This window comes from Strongylocentrotus purpuratus, unplaced genomic scaffold, assembly GCF_000002235.5.
Source record: "Strongylocentrotus purpuratus isolate Spur 01 unplaced genomic scaffold, Spur_5.0 spur5_scaffold_20, whole genome shotgun sequence".
Taxonomy (NCBI): Eukaryota; Metazoa; Echinodermata; class Echinoidea; order Camarodonta; family Strongylocentrotidae; genus Strongylocentrotus; species Strongylocentrotus purpuratus.
Genome location: NW_022145606.1, coordinates 10,708,974 through 10,726,863, shown reverse-complemented (window position 1 = coordinate 10,726,863; position 17,890 = coordinate 10,708,974). Strand labels below are relative to the sequence as shown.

Sequence of the window (17,890 nt, the reverse complement as noted above, 5' to 3'; positions counted from 1 at the left end):
ATATTCTTCATATTTAATCATTCATTTTCACTACATATATTCTTTACAGCATTTGGAATAATATTATAACAATTTATAATATCGATTTGGGGGCTGACATGCAAAGACAAAATGTCACGTGACTTAGTACAATTTTCGAAAAAAAAAATGTTTTAAAAGATGCGCAAGACTGTGAAAGCTTAAAAGTGCCACTCAGATATAAGAGGGCAAGATCCCGGATCTCATCGAACAGATGATCAGATGACGAGATTCTGGCTCTCACGATGTCGACATCCTTTAGGTTTTTTCTGTTTACAAAGAGTTCTTAACACTGGAATATGGTAATAAGAAGATTATAGTCTCGTTGGGTAGTGTTGCTGCCCCCCCCCCCCTCCTCCCCCTCTCTCTCTCTCTCTCTCTCTCTCTCTCCCTCTGTCACATACATTATGTTATCTGTCTTATTTGTATCTCTCCACGCTAACACCCCCCCCCCCCCTCCTTATGGCTCACGTTCCTCTATAAGGATAATTGTATAGCGTCCTCATACAGCGCTATTAACAGAATAATCCCGGTTCCCGCCAAGAATCCAATGTTCTGTAGAATAGCCACGGTGACCTTGTTGCTTTTCCCGTCGTATTGGTGTAACATCGGAAGCTGAAAAGGATAAGAAAAATATATATACTCTCTGTTATACAGTGGAACCTCGTTATAAGGACCTCTGATGAAACAAGGTATCTGTTTATAACAAGGTGATTTTGCAGGTCCCATCTCTTTATATATATACAGGCGCGGATCCACAGGGGGAGGGGGGCGACGGGTCCGCCCCCCGAAAAAAGGAGTAAGTGTTCTACCCCCTCCCCCTCCCGCTTATTCACCGGTTGGCTGATTCGACGCTAAATTATTCCTCAAAAATTGGACAAAAAAAAAGTGCCTCTTACCCTCCCCACCCCCAAAAACATAAATTATAGTCTTTTTAAAAAATAGATCCTGAGTCTCCATTCCTATCTAATTGATTATCACAAAGCATATACATTTCATGTACATATTTTTAGGGTATCTAGCTTTGACTAAATTCGTGATGATCCGAATTCGGATTACATCGTTTATAGAAAGTCTCGGGTACATTTGGGGAAAATAAAAACATATCTTTGGCACAATTCGGTACAACTTCATCGGGACAACTTCGGGGAACTTCGGGGAACTTCGTGCTTACCATGTCAACGAGTCCAACGTAGAGGAACATGCCAGCAACAGCAGCGAAGATCCATTCCCGAACGGTCTCGGTCTGTCCGAGCGGGATCCCGACCCACAAGCCGAGGAATGCCGAACAGGCGCACATCATATTCATCAGGAGTGCCGTTCGGAGTCGTATGCCCTGCTTTATGAGGACGGCCAGATCACCTAAAGGGAACAAATTAGAATAGAGTCGAACGATTCGTTTTAAAGTCGCAGTACGCACAAATGTAATTGGACATCAATTTCGAGAGTTATTTTACTTGCATGGTAATTATGATCAGTGATTGGCGTTTTTTTTTTATCATTATCGTCATCCCTAACATCAACCACATCACAATAATTTTCATCGTCACCATTATCATTCCCACCACCATCAACATAATTATCAAAAACATCATCACCACCACAAGCATCACCAATAGGCATGTTTATCATTTTCATCATCATCATCATCACCTTCACCATCATCTAAATTACACTTATCATCTGGATCCTTCTCCTCCTCCCCATCATGACAATTTTCATCCATTTTTCATCACCATCATCATCGTCACCACCACCACCACCATTTTTCACATTATCATTTGAGCTGTTGTCCTTATTATCATAATTTTCTTAACCATCACAATCATTACCAGCCCCTTTGCCATTATAATTTCATCATCACCATCGTCTTCTCCTTCACAATTAACATCATCATCATCATCACAGTCATCATCATCATCGCCATCATCATCATTATCATCACCCTCTTCTTCATTGGAAAACGAGGCTTATATACCTAGTTTTTGAGAGAGTTCGGGCCAGATCGAGAACAGTTATATACTTGTTGAGTCCAGCGGCGAAGTCGAGTATAAATGTGGCTCCTTTAAGACCATCACCACAACCACTATCATCATAATCATCATCAACATTATATGATCGCCATGGTCATCATCAAAACCGCCATCATTATCATCATTAAAATCACATTATCATCCTCATTTTAGCTGCCATCCTTACTATCGAAATTGTCAACACTCTCATCATCATCATTATAACCATCGTCATCATCATCATCATCATTGTAATTATCATTATCAAAATCGTCTTCATCACCGTCATCATCATAATCATCATTATCACCACCACCACCACCATCACCACCACCACCACCACCACCACCACCACCACCATCATCATCTCCTTCATCATCACTCGCCATGCACAGCCACCAACATCAGCATCATCAACATCATCTCCACCACCATCATCAACACGGTCATGAATACTTAGTTCGTGCGGGAGTTCGTGGCCGAGGACAGTTTTAGGAAGACCACTGGTGACACTAAGGGTGTAACCTTCTCCTCTTACTACCACTATCATCAACAACACCATTTAAAGCATTATTTCACCATTGTCATCATCTCAATCGCACTTTTTCATCATCATCACCATATCCTCCTTTTCCTTTCTTTTTCCTCCTCATCCCATCATCACCATCATCACCATCATCGCAACCACCATCATCATCAACCTCATTTTTAGCACTATTTATCATCATTATAATCTTCATCATCATCACCGTAATCAGCCCCACCATCACCACCACCATCATCACCGTCATCGGTGGTAGACGAGGTTCAATACCTAGTTCGTGCGGGATCTCGTGGCAGAGGACAGCTATACTAGTTGAGAGTCCGGCAGCGATGCTCAGTGAGAAAGCCGCCCCTATGGCTAAACCGTCACCGAAGTTATGCAGCGAGTCGCCCAAGATGATCATCATTGCTACTGGATTGCAACCTTGTATTAAAGAAGAAGGAAAAAGAATCATAAACAGTCGAAAACAACGTTAATTAAACACGGACTAAAAATAATGGTAGGCTCATAGTTATACAAGTCAATAATATTCAATTGAAACACAAGGTATGGAGAGATGAATGATGAAAAGTATACCCATCTATTCAAGAAGGATACCTAAACTACCTAATAGTGTCAGTGAACAGTCGAACTACCAGTATTATCAGGACTAATAATGTGAAATATTAAGGCTTTGATTTGTTAAACACATAACAAGTATCGCTATAACCCTAAACAGGATCGTGGAATAGTTTACGCATTAAAGGTTATAAATGTATAAGATACTTTAGTTTAATGTTTTCTTATCTATTGCACACGAGGTGTCAATTTGCTGACGTAGCAATGCGTCAACGACTGACGCGCCGTCTGCCATGCGCCATGTGACGGTGATATTATATAACAAGTGAATGGAAATTGAACAGCGCGAAAACATCCCTAGCGCATATTGCCTTCACATGTTTGAATAGCACGCAATGTAAAAGCTCATGTGATTTCGTGCTGATGCCCCACGCAAAAGTTCTGTGACAACTTTACACACGACAAATTAAATGCAAGGATATCACTAGCTTAGAACGGTTGTTGTAAATTGCCATTGATAACGGATTCGATAAAACGTGGCCCAGAAACATCGATCAGGCTTAAGCTGTTTCAGTTACCCAATCTTTCAAATCCCTGTTGGAAACAATGTGTCATTTCCATTGCGTCAATACCCGCGCTATAATCAAGACTATATAGAAGCAATTAGTGCATACGTCCGTCATTGAAAGCAAATTTGTTCCGTTGCATACTTCTCTTGTACGGTAGACACGGTCATATTTAATTTTGAAAAATTAATCTATGGAACCGTCAATAGTCTTGTGTGTCACCTATTGGAATTTGAAAACATGACAATGACGTATTTCGTGATCCAATTATGATTTTTTTTTTTGCGGCTATGCATTAGGGTTATAACATTAACCCCGACTTTATTTTAAGAAAATGGTTGCGATCGAGCTGATATCATTCTTACATGCGAGTCAGTCATTGACCCAGTCGTTGACGCAGTCGAGCGTCAGGAAAATGACGCATCGTATGCTACGGAGAGGCCGTAGTGTGACGTAATAAAAAACTTACCCCTTACACAGCAATCAGTATCTTCGGTTGAGGGTGGTAGTTCAGCTTCAAATGCCTTTGCCTCATTAGCTGTCTATGAATGAGAAAAAAATGATACGATAGACGTTGGTATCTTACGAAAACCCACATCGTTACTATATGGAGCTACAAAATACCGTATCACGACAATTACCCACTGGACAATCACCCCCCCCCCCCCCGGCAAAATCGGTCGGTTTGTCGTCGATTTGGCGGTAAGACCGAAGCATGACTGTGAAATGGTAATGCAGGAAAACCTGCTTGGGACCCGACAACATACTAATGTATGTCATTAGAATGAATGGCAAATAAACAGTCAGATTGGTTTAGAATTAATCGGACTGGAGTCTGGTATTTTTTTCGGTGTGACTGCAGAGGTACTCCGAAAACGGTCGATTTTTGAGAAAAATAGATGTCCTCCGTTAATGATACAATTTTAGAATAATTCATAATCATGATAACAACCGTCAATTTCTCGACTTTATACTCATCTTATAAAACAAATACATGTCTTTAGCTTGTGCATTAGTATTATGCACTGCACTTGGTTAAGTCACAATGAGACGAACAATGAACTCGGCAAGTCTCGTTCATTATCCTACTGTGACTTACCCTGCGTGCAACGCACATCCACTAATGCACTTGCAAACATGTATATATATTCAAGAAGCAAAGAGAAGAGGTAAAATGAAGCTTACTAGTTCGCTCTTCGATTCTGAGTGAGATACTTTATTGTTTCCATTAGCAAACGATCCTCGCTTCATGGAACCGTAGGAACGCCCCTGGTGCCCGTTGTCTGTCATCTCCACATCCGCGGAAAGTGTATCGTTGTAGTGACCACACTGTCAAAAGTAAATAAAATGATTTGAAATCAAATTGTAACCATTCGATAATATAGATGATAATATCCGATCATTATTTAGACTAATAGGTAGGCCTACATGTATGATTTAATTCATACAAAACTGGTTGGTAACATACGTCACACAAAAGTCAGACTCGTGATAACTTGATAATGATGACGATGAGGATGAAGATAACAATAATAGAAATATCAGACATAGTAATAGTGATAATAATAGAAATAATGATAATGATATTAGTATTTATATAAGTAATGTTTTCTCGGGCAATTTCGATTTATTTTTAGTCCATTTGAAATCAAAAGTGTAAATTCAGTTTACCGCAAAACAGTATTTCGACGGAGACTAGTGCCAATAAAACTTAGCATGGGCACTAAACAAAATCAGATAGGGATGTCTCTACCTCCCAGCATCACCCACCCTCGTCGAAATTTAAAATGAAAAAAGAAAAGAAAACAACAAAAAACAAAAATAGAAAATAAACAATTGTTTAATATAACAAGTGCATGAATCTAAACAATTGCCACACAAGTGTTAATTGCAAATTAAGCTTAGTACACCGTGCTGATATTTTGTTGTTATAGGGAGGGTGACGAGACCTGCAGATGATAAGAGTCACCCTTTAATCTGTGGATTTGTTGATTCGCATTGTATTTTACGAGTACAACCAGCGGCACCACACCCCCCCCCCCCCCTCCCACCTCCCAATACAAGCCAAGCCCACCTCCTACAATGCCTTAATGTTACACACACCACACGTGCCAGCCTTAACCTACATTACGCGCACTGGGAACAGCGCATTGTTGCGTCATATAAGAAAACCTACGTAGCACAACTTAGCAGCGCGCTATGCATAGCGTAACTCTTGGTACTATGGAAATATAAACACACACACAAAGTGAGTACGTATAATGCCTTACCAAAAGGCACTTTAGCGCATCACATCGGTTTCGCGGAACCTGGGTCACCGTATTACGAGACCACTGCTCTACCAACTGGGCTATCGCGCCTTCTGGAATTCACATGATTTAAAATGGCGGCCTACCTTCGTGAAACTCGTCATCTGCTCGAAGACGAAAAAGACGTAGATGGCCATCTGGACGACAAGACACTTCCAGACATACGCCATCTCCGGGCTCGTAGGCGTATGAGCGCTGTGACCGCTGCTGTCGTGAGAGTGAAGACCCACAGCCTTTAACAGATTGAGAAAGAAACGATTCTATGTATAAGTATGTGATTTATTGACCGTAATCAGGAAATTCGATTTCCACTGGTTGGTTTTCAAGAAATACAATCTAATACACATAATGGGACAAATTACATACAACTAACTTATTCATACCCCTTGTATTTTTTTTTTGAAAGGTGGACTGGTTAGATAAAGGCCTTTGATATGTCACATTCTCAAGAAACATATATCTGGACAAATCAGTTTTTCAGACGCTAAAAAAGTTACAAAACTTGCCTGGGTAGGAGTAATTTAGTTGATAATTTTACTGTACATAACATTAAAAAATATATATATATATATATATATATATATCGTCGTTATATTTTATTCTTACAATCATTTACATCAAAAGCATTACCAGTCAGCATACACAAGGGCTCAAAAAAAAAAGAATGGTAAAATTCCCTTCTCGTGATATAAATGCCCATCGCTAACCTCTGGTTCAAAGATGTAAGACAGCATCACCAGTCAGCATAGAAAAGGGCACAAGTAAAATGGAGAAAGAGTGGTGAAATCCTCTTTAGGGATAAACTGCCCATTGCTTACCTGTGGTAAAAGATGTAAGACAGCATCACCAGTCAGCATGAAAAAGGGCTCAATAAAAAAAAAGGAGTGGTGAAATCCCTTTTAGGGATAAACTGCCCACTGCTTACCTGTGGTAAAAGATGTAAGACAGCATCACCAGTCAGAGTAGCCACAGCTAAAGCTATCATTGTTTGTATGGTCTTGTCATAGACACCCTCTGACATACACGGGACGAACAACCCACCGAGCACCGCAGACAGGCTGATGATGAAAACTGCTACAGTGCCGTATCCCCACACTTAAAAAGAAGAGACATAAGAAGAGAATACAAAATCGATTGGTTATTTATTCATATATTTTTAATCCAAATTTATTTATTAAACTACAGGTTCTATCAAATATTACACAAAAGTAAAGGATCGGTTAATAATTTATGTATGTGTTTTTCAATCTATTTATGAAACAACAGATTCCATCAAATATTTATTTAAGTAGTCTAATGTTGAGTTTTTATTATACATTTCGTGAATTTCACCGTAAATAGATAAATACAATATATTAATCAACAATTTAGTTGAATTTAAAAATCTTTATACAGAGGAAATCTGGTCTCTGTTTCATAAAAATCTTGTTTAAATTTGTATACAAATTTTTTCACTCACCCAAATATTAAAACGCAACAATTTCAATAGCTTATACATATTTTTTATCTTGGTATTTATAACAAGCTTTATGTTTGGAGAAACGATCACTCGGTAAAACTGCACAAGAGAGGGAATCGTTCAATGACGCACCCCAAAATAGTAGGCGGGAGTCATAACGAGCAAGACAATGAAAGAAGTTTATTACATTCATCAAGACAAAAATAGCTGGTGATACATCAACATAATCACTAATCAGTTACACAAAATCAAAATATTATTTCTACCTCAATGAACCCCAAACATGGGAGGCATTGGTGCAGGCGCGCCGGAAGCAGTTTGGGATTGGGGGGGCAAACATTCCAGGGGGCTCACCTTCCGAGGGCAGTGACGTAATGAGAAAAAACGTTCGGAAGGGGGGGGGGCAGACGAAAAATCTGCATCACCACCAGTCTTACACGTTACATGCAGGTCCCGCGGAACGTTTTCAAAGTGAAGTATTAACGATCAGGTAGAGCGTAAATTGGCGTGGGGTCCAGCCTCGGCAGGGTGTCAAGGGGCTGAGCCCCCGGAAGCTCAGAGATTTTAGGTATTTAATTACGGTTAGATGAGCATCCAGGGGCCTCTTTAAGGCCATTGACGTGTTACAGAGGGGGGGGGGAGCCCCCAGAAGCTCAGAGGTTTTAATATTTAACTACGGTCAGATGAGCAACCAGGGGCCGCCCTAGGGCACTTGGTGGGGTCCAGGGGGCAGGGGCCCCGGAAGCTCAGGGGTTTTAGGTATTGAATAATGGTCAGATGAGCATCCAGGGGCCCGCCTTATAGGGCCCTTGGTGGGGTCCAGGGGGCAGAGCCCCCGGAAGCTCAGGGGATTTAGGTATTTAATAATGGTCAGATGAGCATCCAGGGGCCCGCCTTATAGGGCCCTTGGTGGGGTCCAGGGGGCAGAGCCCCCGGAAGCTCAGGGGTTTTAGGTATTTAATTACGGTCAGATGAGCATCCAGGGGCCCGCCTTAGAGCCCTTGGTGGGGTCCAGGGGGCAGAGCCCCCGGAAGCTCAGGGGTTTTAGGTATTTAATTACGGTCAGATGAGCATCCAGGGGCCCGCCTTAGGGCCCTTGGTGGGGTCCGGGGCGGAGCACCCGTAAGCTCTGGGGTTTTAGGCATTTAATTACGGTCAGATGAGCATTTTTTATGCCTTATTTGTGACATTGGCAGGTCACTTATTTTTTCTCTCCGTCTTTCTTTCTTTTTCTCTTTAACATACTTTTTCAAAAAGTGAGGGGGGAGGGGCTCGAGCCCAGCCACTTTGCAGACCATGTCATAAAGGCTTCTAAATAAGCGTATTTTTCGCCCGACTGTAATTTGGGAATTTCTTATTTTCCAACAAACGCATAAAAAGGTATGACTTAAAAAAAAATGGAGAAAAAATACCGGAAAATCATGTCATAACAGCAACATGTGTAAATCACTGGTATCGTATAGATATACCCCCCCCCCCATCAGTACGCCAGCGTTCAGGGGCTCATGTCTTCTCACCCCTATAACAAAACCAAAAAAACAGACACGTTTTCCCATTCTCGCACAATATGTCCACGATATGCGCGTATCGCTATTATAAACCGTATAGGTAGCATGCGCAATGTTTATAAAAATTTAATTCCTGTGAACTTTCCTTTTCTTTGAATGGAATGGTATATGTGCTTTAATTCAGGTTTTTATTATTGTTATGTTCTTTTGGGTTAAAAATACAAACCATGTTTATTCCTTTACTGCTTTTTTTTTTTTTTTTGGAGGGGGGGGGGGCGTTTTGGGGGGGGGGGGCAAAAATACGTTTTGCCCCCCCACTTTTTTGACTGGGGGGGCAACTGCCCCCCCTGCCCCCCCCCCCCCCCCACTTCCGGCGCCTATGCATTGGTGAATAACAAACGAGAAAGTGAAAGAAGTGTTTCACATTCATTAGGAAAAGCAAGGCTGGTGATATATCAACGGAATATCTAAACAGTTACATTAAATCAAAATATTATTACTCACTTTTTGCTTTGGAGATTTCCGATGGCTCAGTGGTTGTAATTTCGCATGCTCCACTCAAGATTTGTTGCACCAGTGACGGAGAAAGTTCGTTGAACTGTTCTTCGGTGATTCCAGCTTCATGGTCAATACCGTATATGTCGAGAAGTTCTTCACTCGAAAAGCAGGTCTAGAGACAAGAGCGAAAGAGAGAGGCATAAAGTAAAAGGGGGAAATCCGTTATTACTCTGATCTGTTACGGTTTAGGAACAGCATTCTACATGTACTTTGCTAATGAGCCGATTGAGCTTTCCCTGTTCTAATGAAGCATTAAATAATATGAAATCTTGATTTTTCTTGTTTTTTCTTTATCATATGACTATTGAGATGCTTGGCCATTAAAGAAGTCACATGTTTGAATGTTTGTATCAAATGCAATTTCTTCCAAAATCAGATCGTAGTCGGGTCGTTTGGTGTGCGGTGGGCTTTAGAGTATATAGTAGTCTAACAGCCATACTTTTGCGTAGACTTCATAATTGTGGGTGACGTAATCTTTAATCATGCAGGTGAATTCATGAACGTTTGTCGAACAAATGAATAGGCCTGATGTTAGAAAAAAACATTTCGAATAATCGGGTGCATGATCATAAAGACACTAAAGACTTGGATCATTTTACGTTGATTCCGTCGCACATGAAAAACACGATTAGATACATGGGGGTGTTTCACAAAGATCCGAAGTTGAACTTATCTCTAAGTTGGACTTAACAATAATGGAAAGCTGTGAGATTTATTGAAAATATTTTGTAAAGGCATAAAATGTTGATTCACATCATTTATATTTTCTGCTATTTTTGGAGATTTCATGTTCTTCATGTGGAAGTTATGGAAAGTCTGAAATACTGTTTTTGAATATTTTTCATTATAAGGCTACAAATGGCTCTCAGTAGTATTTAAGTCCAACTTAGTTTCAAGTTCGACTCACAATCTTTGTGAAACACCCCATGGAATTTTAACCTATAGACTCCTTAAACCGGACAGTACGTTCAACTGTTGAGAAAAGAACGCCAGCTGATCGACAAATGATATACGGTCAAACAACCATGTTGCCTCCTTTTTCACTCTCGAATTAGCACCAGGGCCCTCTTTCATAAAACTTGTTATGAATAACAAGTTGCAATAACTACGCTACTAAAATGGTGGCTTTTGATTCGCTGAAAGCAACTTTGTCAGAAGAATTTAGCATTTGTTGTTCGTAACAAGTTTTATGAAACACAGCCCTTGAATATGACATGTGTCTCTTCGCTACCATTCCACTCTCGTTTTGTTCGTCAAAGAGTCGTTCACGCAGTTCTGCGTCAAATTATTGACGCATCGTTAGCTATTAGTACAGCCTGTAATGTCACAATATTGAATCCCGTGAGATAATTGTGCCAAAATTGATTTTTTTTTTGGCTAACTTTGTCAATTTGGGGGTGCTGAATCCAAAAAACTTTGGTACCATTTTTTTCGACCACGTCTTAGGCGGCCATTTTGAATTTCAAAATGGCCACCATAAAAAATGCATTTTTTACCATTATTTCATATTATAGACATTGGAGAAGGTGCAAATGTGGGATAAAATGTATGCTTATGATGTCTGATATATCAATACACATTTTTATAAAATTTTGCTTTATTTCGATTGGCCGCCATCTTGAAATTCAAAATGGCCGCCATTGCTAATCCTATTTTATCTCATGTCTCAAGTTATAAGCACCTGGAAAGGTTTGTACCGTAACAGTATCATAATATTGATGCTATGTGTGTTTTCAAACAAAACACAAGCTCCCAGTAACTGACCATTCGAATTGGCCACCATTTTGAAATTCAAAATGGCCGCCATGGAATAACATTTGCTATATTAATTCATTTGAAAGTACCTTAGAATCATCCATTTTGAGAGATCATCTGTATTTAAAGCTTGCAGGACCTGGTACATAGAATACCGGCTGTCATCTTGATCATCGTATATATGCCTAAACGCATCACCCCCCCCCCCCCTTCTTCCACTCGGGGGGGGGGCTTAATTATAACATATAACAGTTACTGAATGTGGTGTTAAAGAAAAACTAGAAAAATAAATGCCTTGGACTGGACGTATTAAAAACTTCAGTGTGCAAATACAGGCCTGTTATTCCAGAGATAAGACATGATGAGACACGCATCACATCAGAATGCAGTATCACGTGTCTATGCAGATTGCCAGCATACATCTTTGATATGACATGTGCTCCCCATGTGCTCTCACCCACGTGGATGTATGTGTATAGATACACTATGTAAGTCTGTGTCCCATACAGATTACACACAACTGACAGATTGTCAGCAAAATGCGTAGGCATTAAGGGAAGACGTAGCCAATCATCAAGAAAAGCAGTCAATCTTATGGCGCAGCAAATGTTGCTTAACTTCAAGACTGACCGTCAAGCAGCATATTCACCAGAATCAGATGCCGAATTCAGAAGGAGGCATGAAACGCCGTTATCAGTAGGATTGGCACTCACAATACACAAGAAGACAAGAAGTAAAGATCTAGTTGATCTTCTATCCCATTTGAACATTGGATGCTCGTATGATAAGGTGCTGCAAATTGAAAAGCGGATTGCCAGTGGAGCTGCAGAAAGGATGGAGACATCTGGTGGGTTTTGTTTGCCACCTTTCATTGAGAAAGGAAAGTCTCTATTTTTCGCAGCGGACAATATTGACTTCCTTGAAAACACTGCCGACGGTCAGAACACTCTCCATGGTACCATTCTGGTAATCAATCAGAACCAGGGGGGGGGGGATAGTGACTCAACCACAGGTCTCCCGGTCAGTGAACCACTCCGGATTCCAGACGATGTCAAACCCATTGATGTAGACATCAAACTACAGCATCCACCATCTCTTGAAGTCAAAACAATCACTGCCAGTTCATTTGAGTTTGGCTCCTTTCAGCATGCCATCAGCGAAAATGAGATGTATGACAAGGCGTGGTTCATGGCATCCTTTTCTACAAGGTCAAATACAACTTTAAGTGCAACACACCCTGTAGCTGCAAATGAATCTCTACACATTGATATTTCTCAACTGACTGAGCCTCTTGATAGTCAATCACCGCTTACAGAACAATCAAGTGATGATGAGACTAGCCTCCACGTCCATTCTGATCAGAACAGTGATACACAACCTGAGGACGAGCAATCTTTGGAGTCGGTTACTTCAGAACTACTTCGTCACTGAAGAAGACAGTAGTGCCAATCTGGGCAGCCACCAATTCCTTACTCGTTCAGGCACAGCAGAAAGGAAATCAATCCTTGACAAAGAGTGCGATTGTTGCTCCTCTGTTACGCCGACCTCCCACTGACTATTCATCTCTCTTTACAATCTTAAGTCTTGCTCAAGGGATATCAGCTGCTGTGGTTGGTCCTCATAAGAAAACAGTCATCACCCTTGATCTTGATTTGTATGAGAGAGCAACCAAACTTCCATCTTCCACAGGGAACAAGAACTGGATTCTTCGAATTGGTGAACTCCATGCCTGCTTCGCATCACTGCATGCCATTGCAAAATATCTCGAGGACAGTGGCTTGGAATCTATTAGCATTGAAGCAGGCCTCTTTTCCCCTTCAACGATCCGCCAAATATTCACTGGAAAGTGGTTTAAACGTGGTATTGAATTCCACATGACCAACATCATGGCGTGCTATGATCTCCTGTTTGAAGCATCAGTACATCATGAGCACTTGGACAGCATGATTAAGAAATGCGAAGAGCTTCGTAAGAAGTTACACGAGAGAGATAGTGACATTAAACAGGTTTTTGAGGAGGTAACTTCGATGATTAAAGAGCATTATCAAACCACAATCATCCAAGAGAATGACGAGATGGCAACATTCTTACTCAACTACATGAAGAAAGTTGAGAGTTTACTGCATGTGATTCGAGCTAGCAGACAGGGGAACTGGGAGCTGCATCTCGCTTCCATGGAAGAGCAGGTCAAGTACTACTTTGCACATGACTTATACAAGTATGCTAGGCTCGTGCCAATCTACCTTCTTCAAATGCATTCGCTGAAGACATCTTATCCTACTACTTGGGATGCACTAAAGGCAGGGGACTTCATGGTCACTAAATCTGGCATCCCATTCACGAACCTATTTGTTGACCAAACATTGGAACAGCTGATCAGGGAAGTGAAAATAGCTGGCGGCATCACTGGAATAACACAAAATGAAGAAGCACTGGGTAGGTTTTTCCTGATTGCCCCTGAATTGGTCATCCTCATTCAAGACTTCCAAGATGCTTACTGTTGTACCACCAATGACTCTCAAACTACGAAGGAGCACTATCAGCTCAGTGGTTCTGTGGCTCTTCGCATGCACAGAAATTCCTCAACAATCAAGAAAGCAATCATACGACACTGCGAGGGCAATCCATTTGAAATCAGGTCAATTAAGCTGATGAATATGGTATCTAACATGCAAGTTCCTGAAGCTTTCAAGGAGGACATTCTTGAAAGAGATGTAAAGGGAAAGATCATGTTCCAAGAATTTGTATCTGACAGAATAGTTGAGTCATCGGCCAAGAAATCTATCTGGGACCCAATGAGGAAGGCCAAACTGAAGACATTCAGCTCTTGCAGAAAGAAGACACAGTGTAAGATTGGAGCCAAGCTCGTCAAGCTAAGAGAGGATCGCCAACTTCTTGCAAGATTTCTCGTTGTTCAGCAGTCCAGACCTGGAATGATACATTCACTGGGTGACACAATTGGAAAATATGAATTTTCTGTCATTCCTAGGTCGCTATTTACCTCAGATGGCCTTCTCCTTATCCCATCAGACAAAAGCTCTTTCATCCATGCCATAGAAACCTATGGAACTGAACCGAATAGTCAGTCTGAAGACCAGATCAATGAGCAGCAAGATTCACCAAACATAGAGACATCAGGAGAAGACAAGAAAACAGACAAACTGTGCATCATCGATGCCATGGCAGTTGTCCAGGCCATAAAGAAGTCCCCATCAATGGTTGACTGCTCCGACTTTGCTGCTGCTTTTGTTAGGAGCATAAGGAAAATTGCATCCCAGTACGATGAAGCACGTGTTATCTTTGATAGATACATTGATGATTCCCTCAAGGCACAGACTAGAGGGAAAAGGACTGCAGGTATTGAACCAGTGAAGTTTGATATCAAGGACAATACCAACATCAAGCTCGTTTCACTGAAGACTCTTCTGTCTCACAACTACACCAAGTCGCAACTGACAGAATATCTTGGAAAGGCTGTTCTGCATGAGTATACAAATAGTAGCAAGAACGTTGTTGTCGTCTACGGAAATGCTACATATTCCAACAAGCCAGATATGTTTGATCCAGAACTCACCCATCACACACATGAGGAAGCGGATACACTCATCCCATTGCATGTACTGGATGCTACCTCAAAAGCAGCAGAGAACATCATAGATATTGATGTTTATTCTCCAGACACTGACGTCTTTGTATATCTGATGGATCTTTGTTCTACACACAATGTCTTAGGTCGCCTTTGCTTCATCACTGGAAAGGGAAATGCGAAACGTACAATTGACATTGCTGAGAGATGTTCTGCAGTTGGTAGCGAAAAAAGCAAAGGTTTGCTTGGTCTACATGCATTCAGTGGTGCCGATTGGGGTGGTAAATTTGCAGGCATCTCAAAGAGCAGATGGATCAAGCAGTATTTGGGCCTTGACCCAGAATGTGACATAGTCCATGCATTCCAAACATTAGGTGAAGAAGACTTCAACCAGGAAAGTGTGTTATCAGTCTTGGAAGACTTTGTCTGCAAGGTGTATGCTAGAAACAGCAAAGCCACAAAAGTGACTGACCTTAGATGGGAGTTATTCAGGGCAAAAAATCTTGAGGCAGAAAAGCTCCCACCAACCCTTGGATCCTTGACACCACACATCCAGAGGGCAAACTTCGTAGCCAGAGTCAACAAGGGATACAAAGTTCCAAAACCAAAGCTGCCCCCTCTAGATGGAAATGGATGGGAGCTTTCCCCAGAAGGAACATTCAGTGCAACCAAGTGTTTAGAGCTTCCTGCGCCGAAGGCAGTCATGGAATTGGTCAAATGCTCATGTCGGAAGGAATGCAAAAGCCATTGCTCTTGCAAGAAGAACCATCTGCCTTGCACAGCCCTATGCAAGTGTTGTGACTGTGAAAATACACAGGACTATGATGTGAATAGCCCCGATGTTGACTAGGTGAATATAAAATTGTAGATTATAAGAAATTGTTGTTTCAACGTCGCAACTAAACTCACATCCATAAGATTAGTTGTCATTTTAGACACAGTTGTAAGGAGGTACATTTGGTAGACATTTGGTCTTTGAAATCACAATCGCATGATATATCAGTCTCAGGTTATGCCATGCATTATATGTCATTATTCAATTCAACATATCGCAATATAAAGCAGGAGTTGACTGCCGTGATTGATTCTAGAATCACATGCCTTCCAAAATGATTGATTTCGCATTTTAAGCGCTCCAATACCCAATATGTGTTACAAATCTGAAATACCATATTATGGCGGCCATTTTGAATTTCAAGATGGCGGCTAATTAGAATGGTCATCATTAAACGAAGCATGTATTTCCTTTTAAAGCATGTATATCATCATAATGATGATACTATAACAAGTTTTAACCTTTCCATGCACTTCTAACTTGATATTCAAGTTGAAATAGGCTTAACAATGGCGGCCATTTTGAAATTCAAAATGGCGGCTTATCCGGAACATAGCACAATTTCATGGAAATTTGTATTACTATATCAGACATCAATGCCATGCTTTTTATCCGAAATTTGAACTTTCTATGATGTCTATAATATGAAATAATGCTCAAAATGCAACTATTTATGGTGGCCATTTTGAAATTCAAAATGGCTGCCCAAGACGTGGTCGAAAAAAATGGTACCAAAATTTTTTAGATTCAGCACCCCGAAATTGACAAAATTAGCCAAAAAAATTAATTTTGGCACGATTATCTCACGGGATTTCATAGTAGCCTCTACTATATGTGCATAACACATTATGTCAATACTCCTTACCGTTGTAACATTCGCAACGTGTGAATGGCTATGATTGGCGTGGTCGTGATCATCAGCCAATACTGTAGCTCGCTTCTCTATGCCCCGCCCCTTCGAGCGTGTTGCCATGATATCCCTCCTCCTACGGGTGTGTTCGTGGTCATGGTCGTGTTCATGGTCGTGGTCTTGGTCGTGGCCGTGGCCGTCTGTAGCTCGCTTCTCTATGCCCCGCCCAGTCAAGCGTGTTGCCATGACATCCCTCCTCCTACGGGTGTGTTCGTGATCGTGGTCGTGGTCGTGGTCGTGGTCTTGGTCGTGACCGTGGCCGTCTGTAGCTCGCTTCTCTACGCCCCGCCCCTTCGAGCGTGTTGCCATGACATCCCTCCTCTTACGGGTGTTTTCGTGGTCGTGGTCGTGGTCGTGGTCGTGGTCTTGGTCTTGGTCGTGGCCGTGGCCGTCTGTAGCTCGCTTCTCTATGCCCCGCCCCTTCGAGCGTGTTGCCATGACATCCCTCCTCCTACGGGTGTGTTCGTGTTCGTGGTCGTGGTCTTGGTCGTGGTCTTGGTCGTGGCCGTGGCCGTCTGTATCTCGCTTCTCTAAGCCCTGCCCCTTCGTGCGTGTTGCCATGACATCCTTCCTTCTACGGGTGTGTTCGTGGTCGTGGTCGTGGTCGTGGTCTTGGTCGTGGCCGTCGCCGTCTGTAGCTCGCTTCCCTATGCCCTGCCCCTTCGAGCGTGTTGCCATGACATTCCTCCTCCTACGGGTGTGTCCGTGGTCGGGGTCATGGCCATGGTCGTGGTCATGTTCGTGGTCTTTGTCGTGGCCATGGCCGTCTGTAGCTCGCTTTTCTATGCCCCGCTCATTCGAGCGTGTTCCCATGACATCCCTCCTCCTTCGGGTGTGTTCCTGGTCCTGGTCGTGGTCATGGTCGTGGTCGTGGTCTTGGTCGTGGCCGTGGTCGTCTGTAGCTCGCTTTTCTATGCCCCGCCCATTCGAGCGTGTTCCCATGACATCCCTCCTCCTACGGGTGTGTTCGTGGTCGTGGTCGTGGTCGTGGTCTTGGTCGTGGTCGTGGCCGTCTGTAGCTCGCTTTTCAATGCCCCGCCCCTTCAAACGTGTTGCCATGACATCCCTCCTCCTACGGCTGTGTTCGTGGTCGTGGTCGTGGTCGTGGTCCCCACCGATTCCAAGCTCAATCAGCATGTGTGCGAACTCTGCGTTGCGTTATAAAGAGAGAGATAGAGGGAGAGACGGAGAAAGGCAGAGGGATGAGGCAAATTGTCATATTTATTATAACAACCGGGGAATTTTCAAAAAATCTGTACAAATTATTTTGCA

General features: G+C 42.1%; 1 protein-coding gene across 1 annotated transcript; it reads right to left on the bottom strand.

Moving 5' to 3' along the window:
- Window positions 1-400: 400 nt before the first annotated feature.
- LOC105439789 (zinc transporter ZIP10) lies at window positions 401-17,757 on the bottom strand. The gene is made up of 9 exons (XM_030993641.1): window positions 16,574-17,757; window positions 9,479-9,644; window positions 6,933-7,102; window positions 6,094-6,240; window positions 4,884-5,027; window positions 4,168-4,240; window positions 2,845-2,997; window positions 1,193-1,380; window positions 401-633 (listed from the first exon to the last, which is right to left on the bottom strand). Exons 1-9 carry the CDS (start codon window positions 17,753-17,755, stop codon window positions 496-498), a joined length of 2,361 nt encoding a protein of 786 aa, XP_030849501.1. The 5' UTR covers window positions 17,756-17,757; the 3' UTR covers window positions 401-495.
- Between the last annotated feature and the right edge of the window lie 133 nt (window positions 17,758-17,890).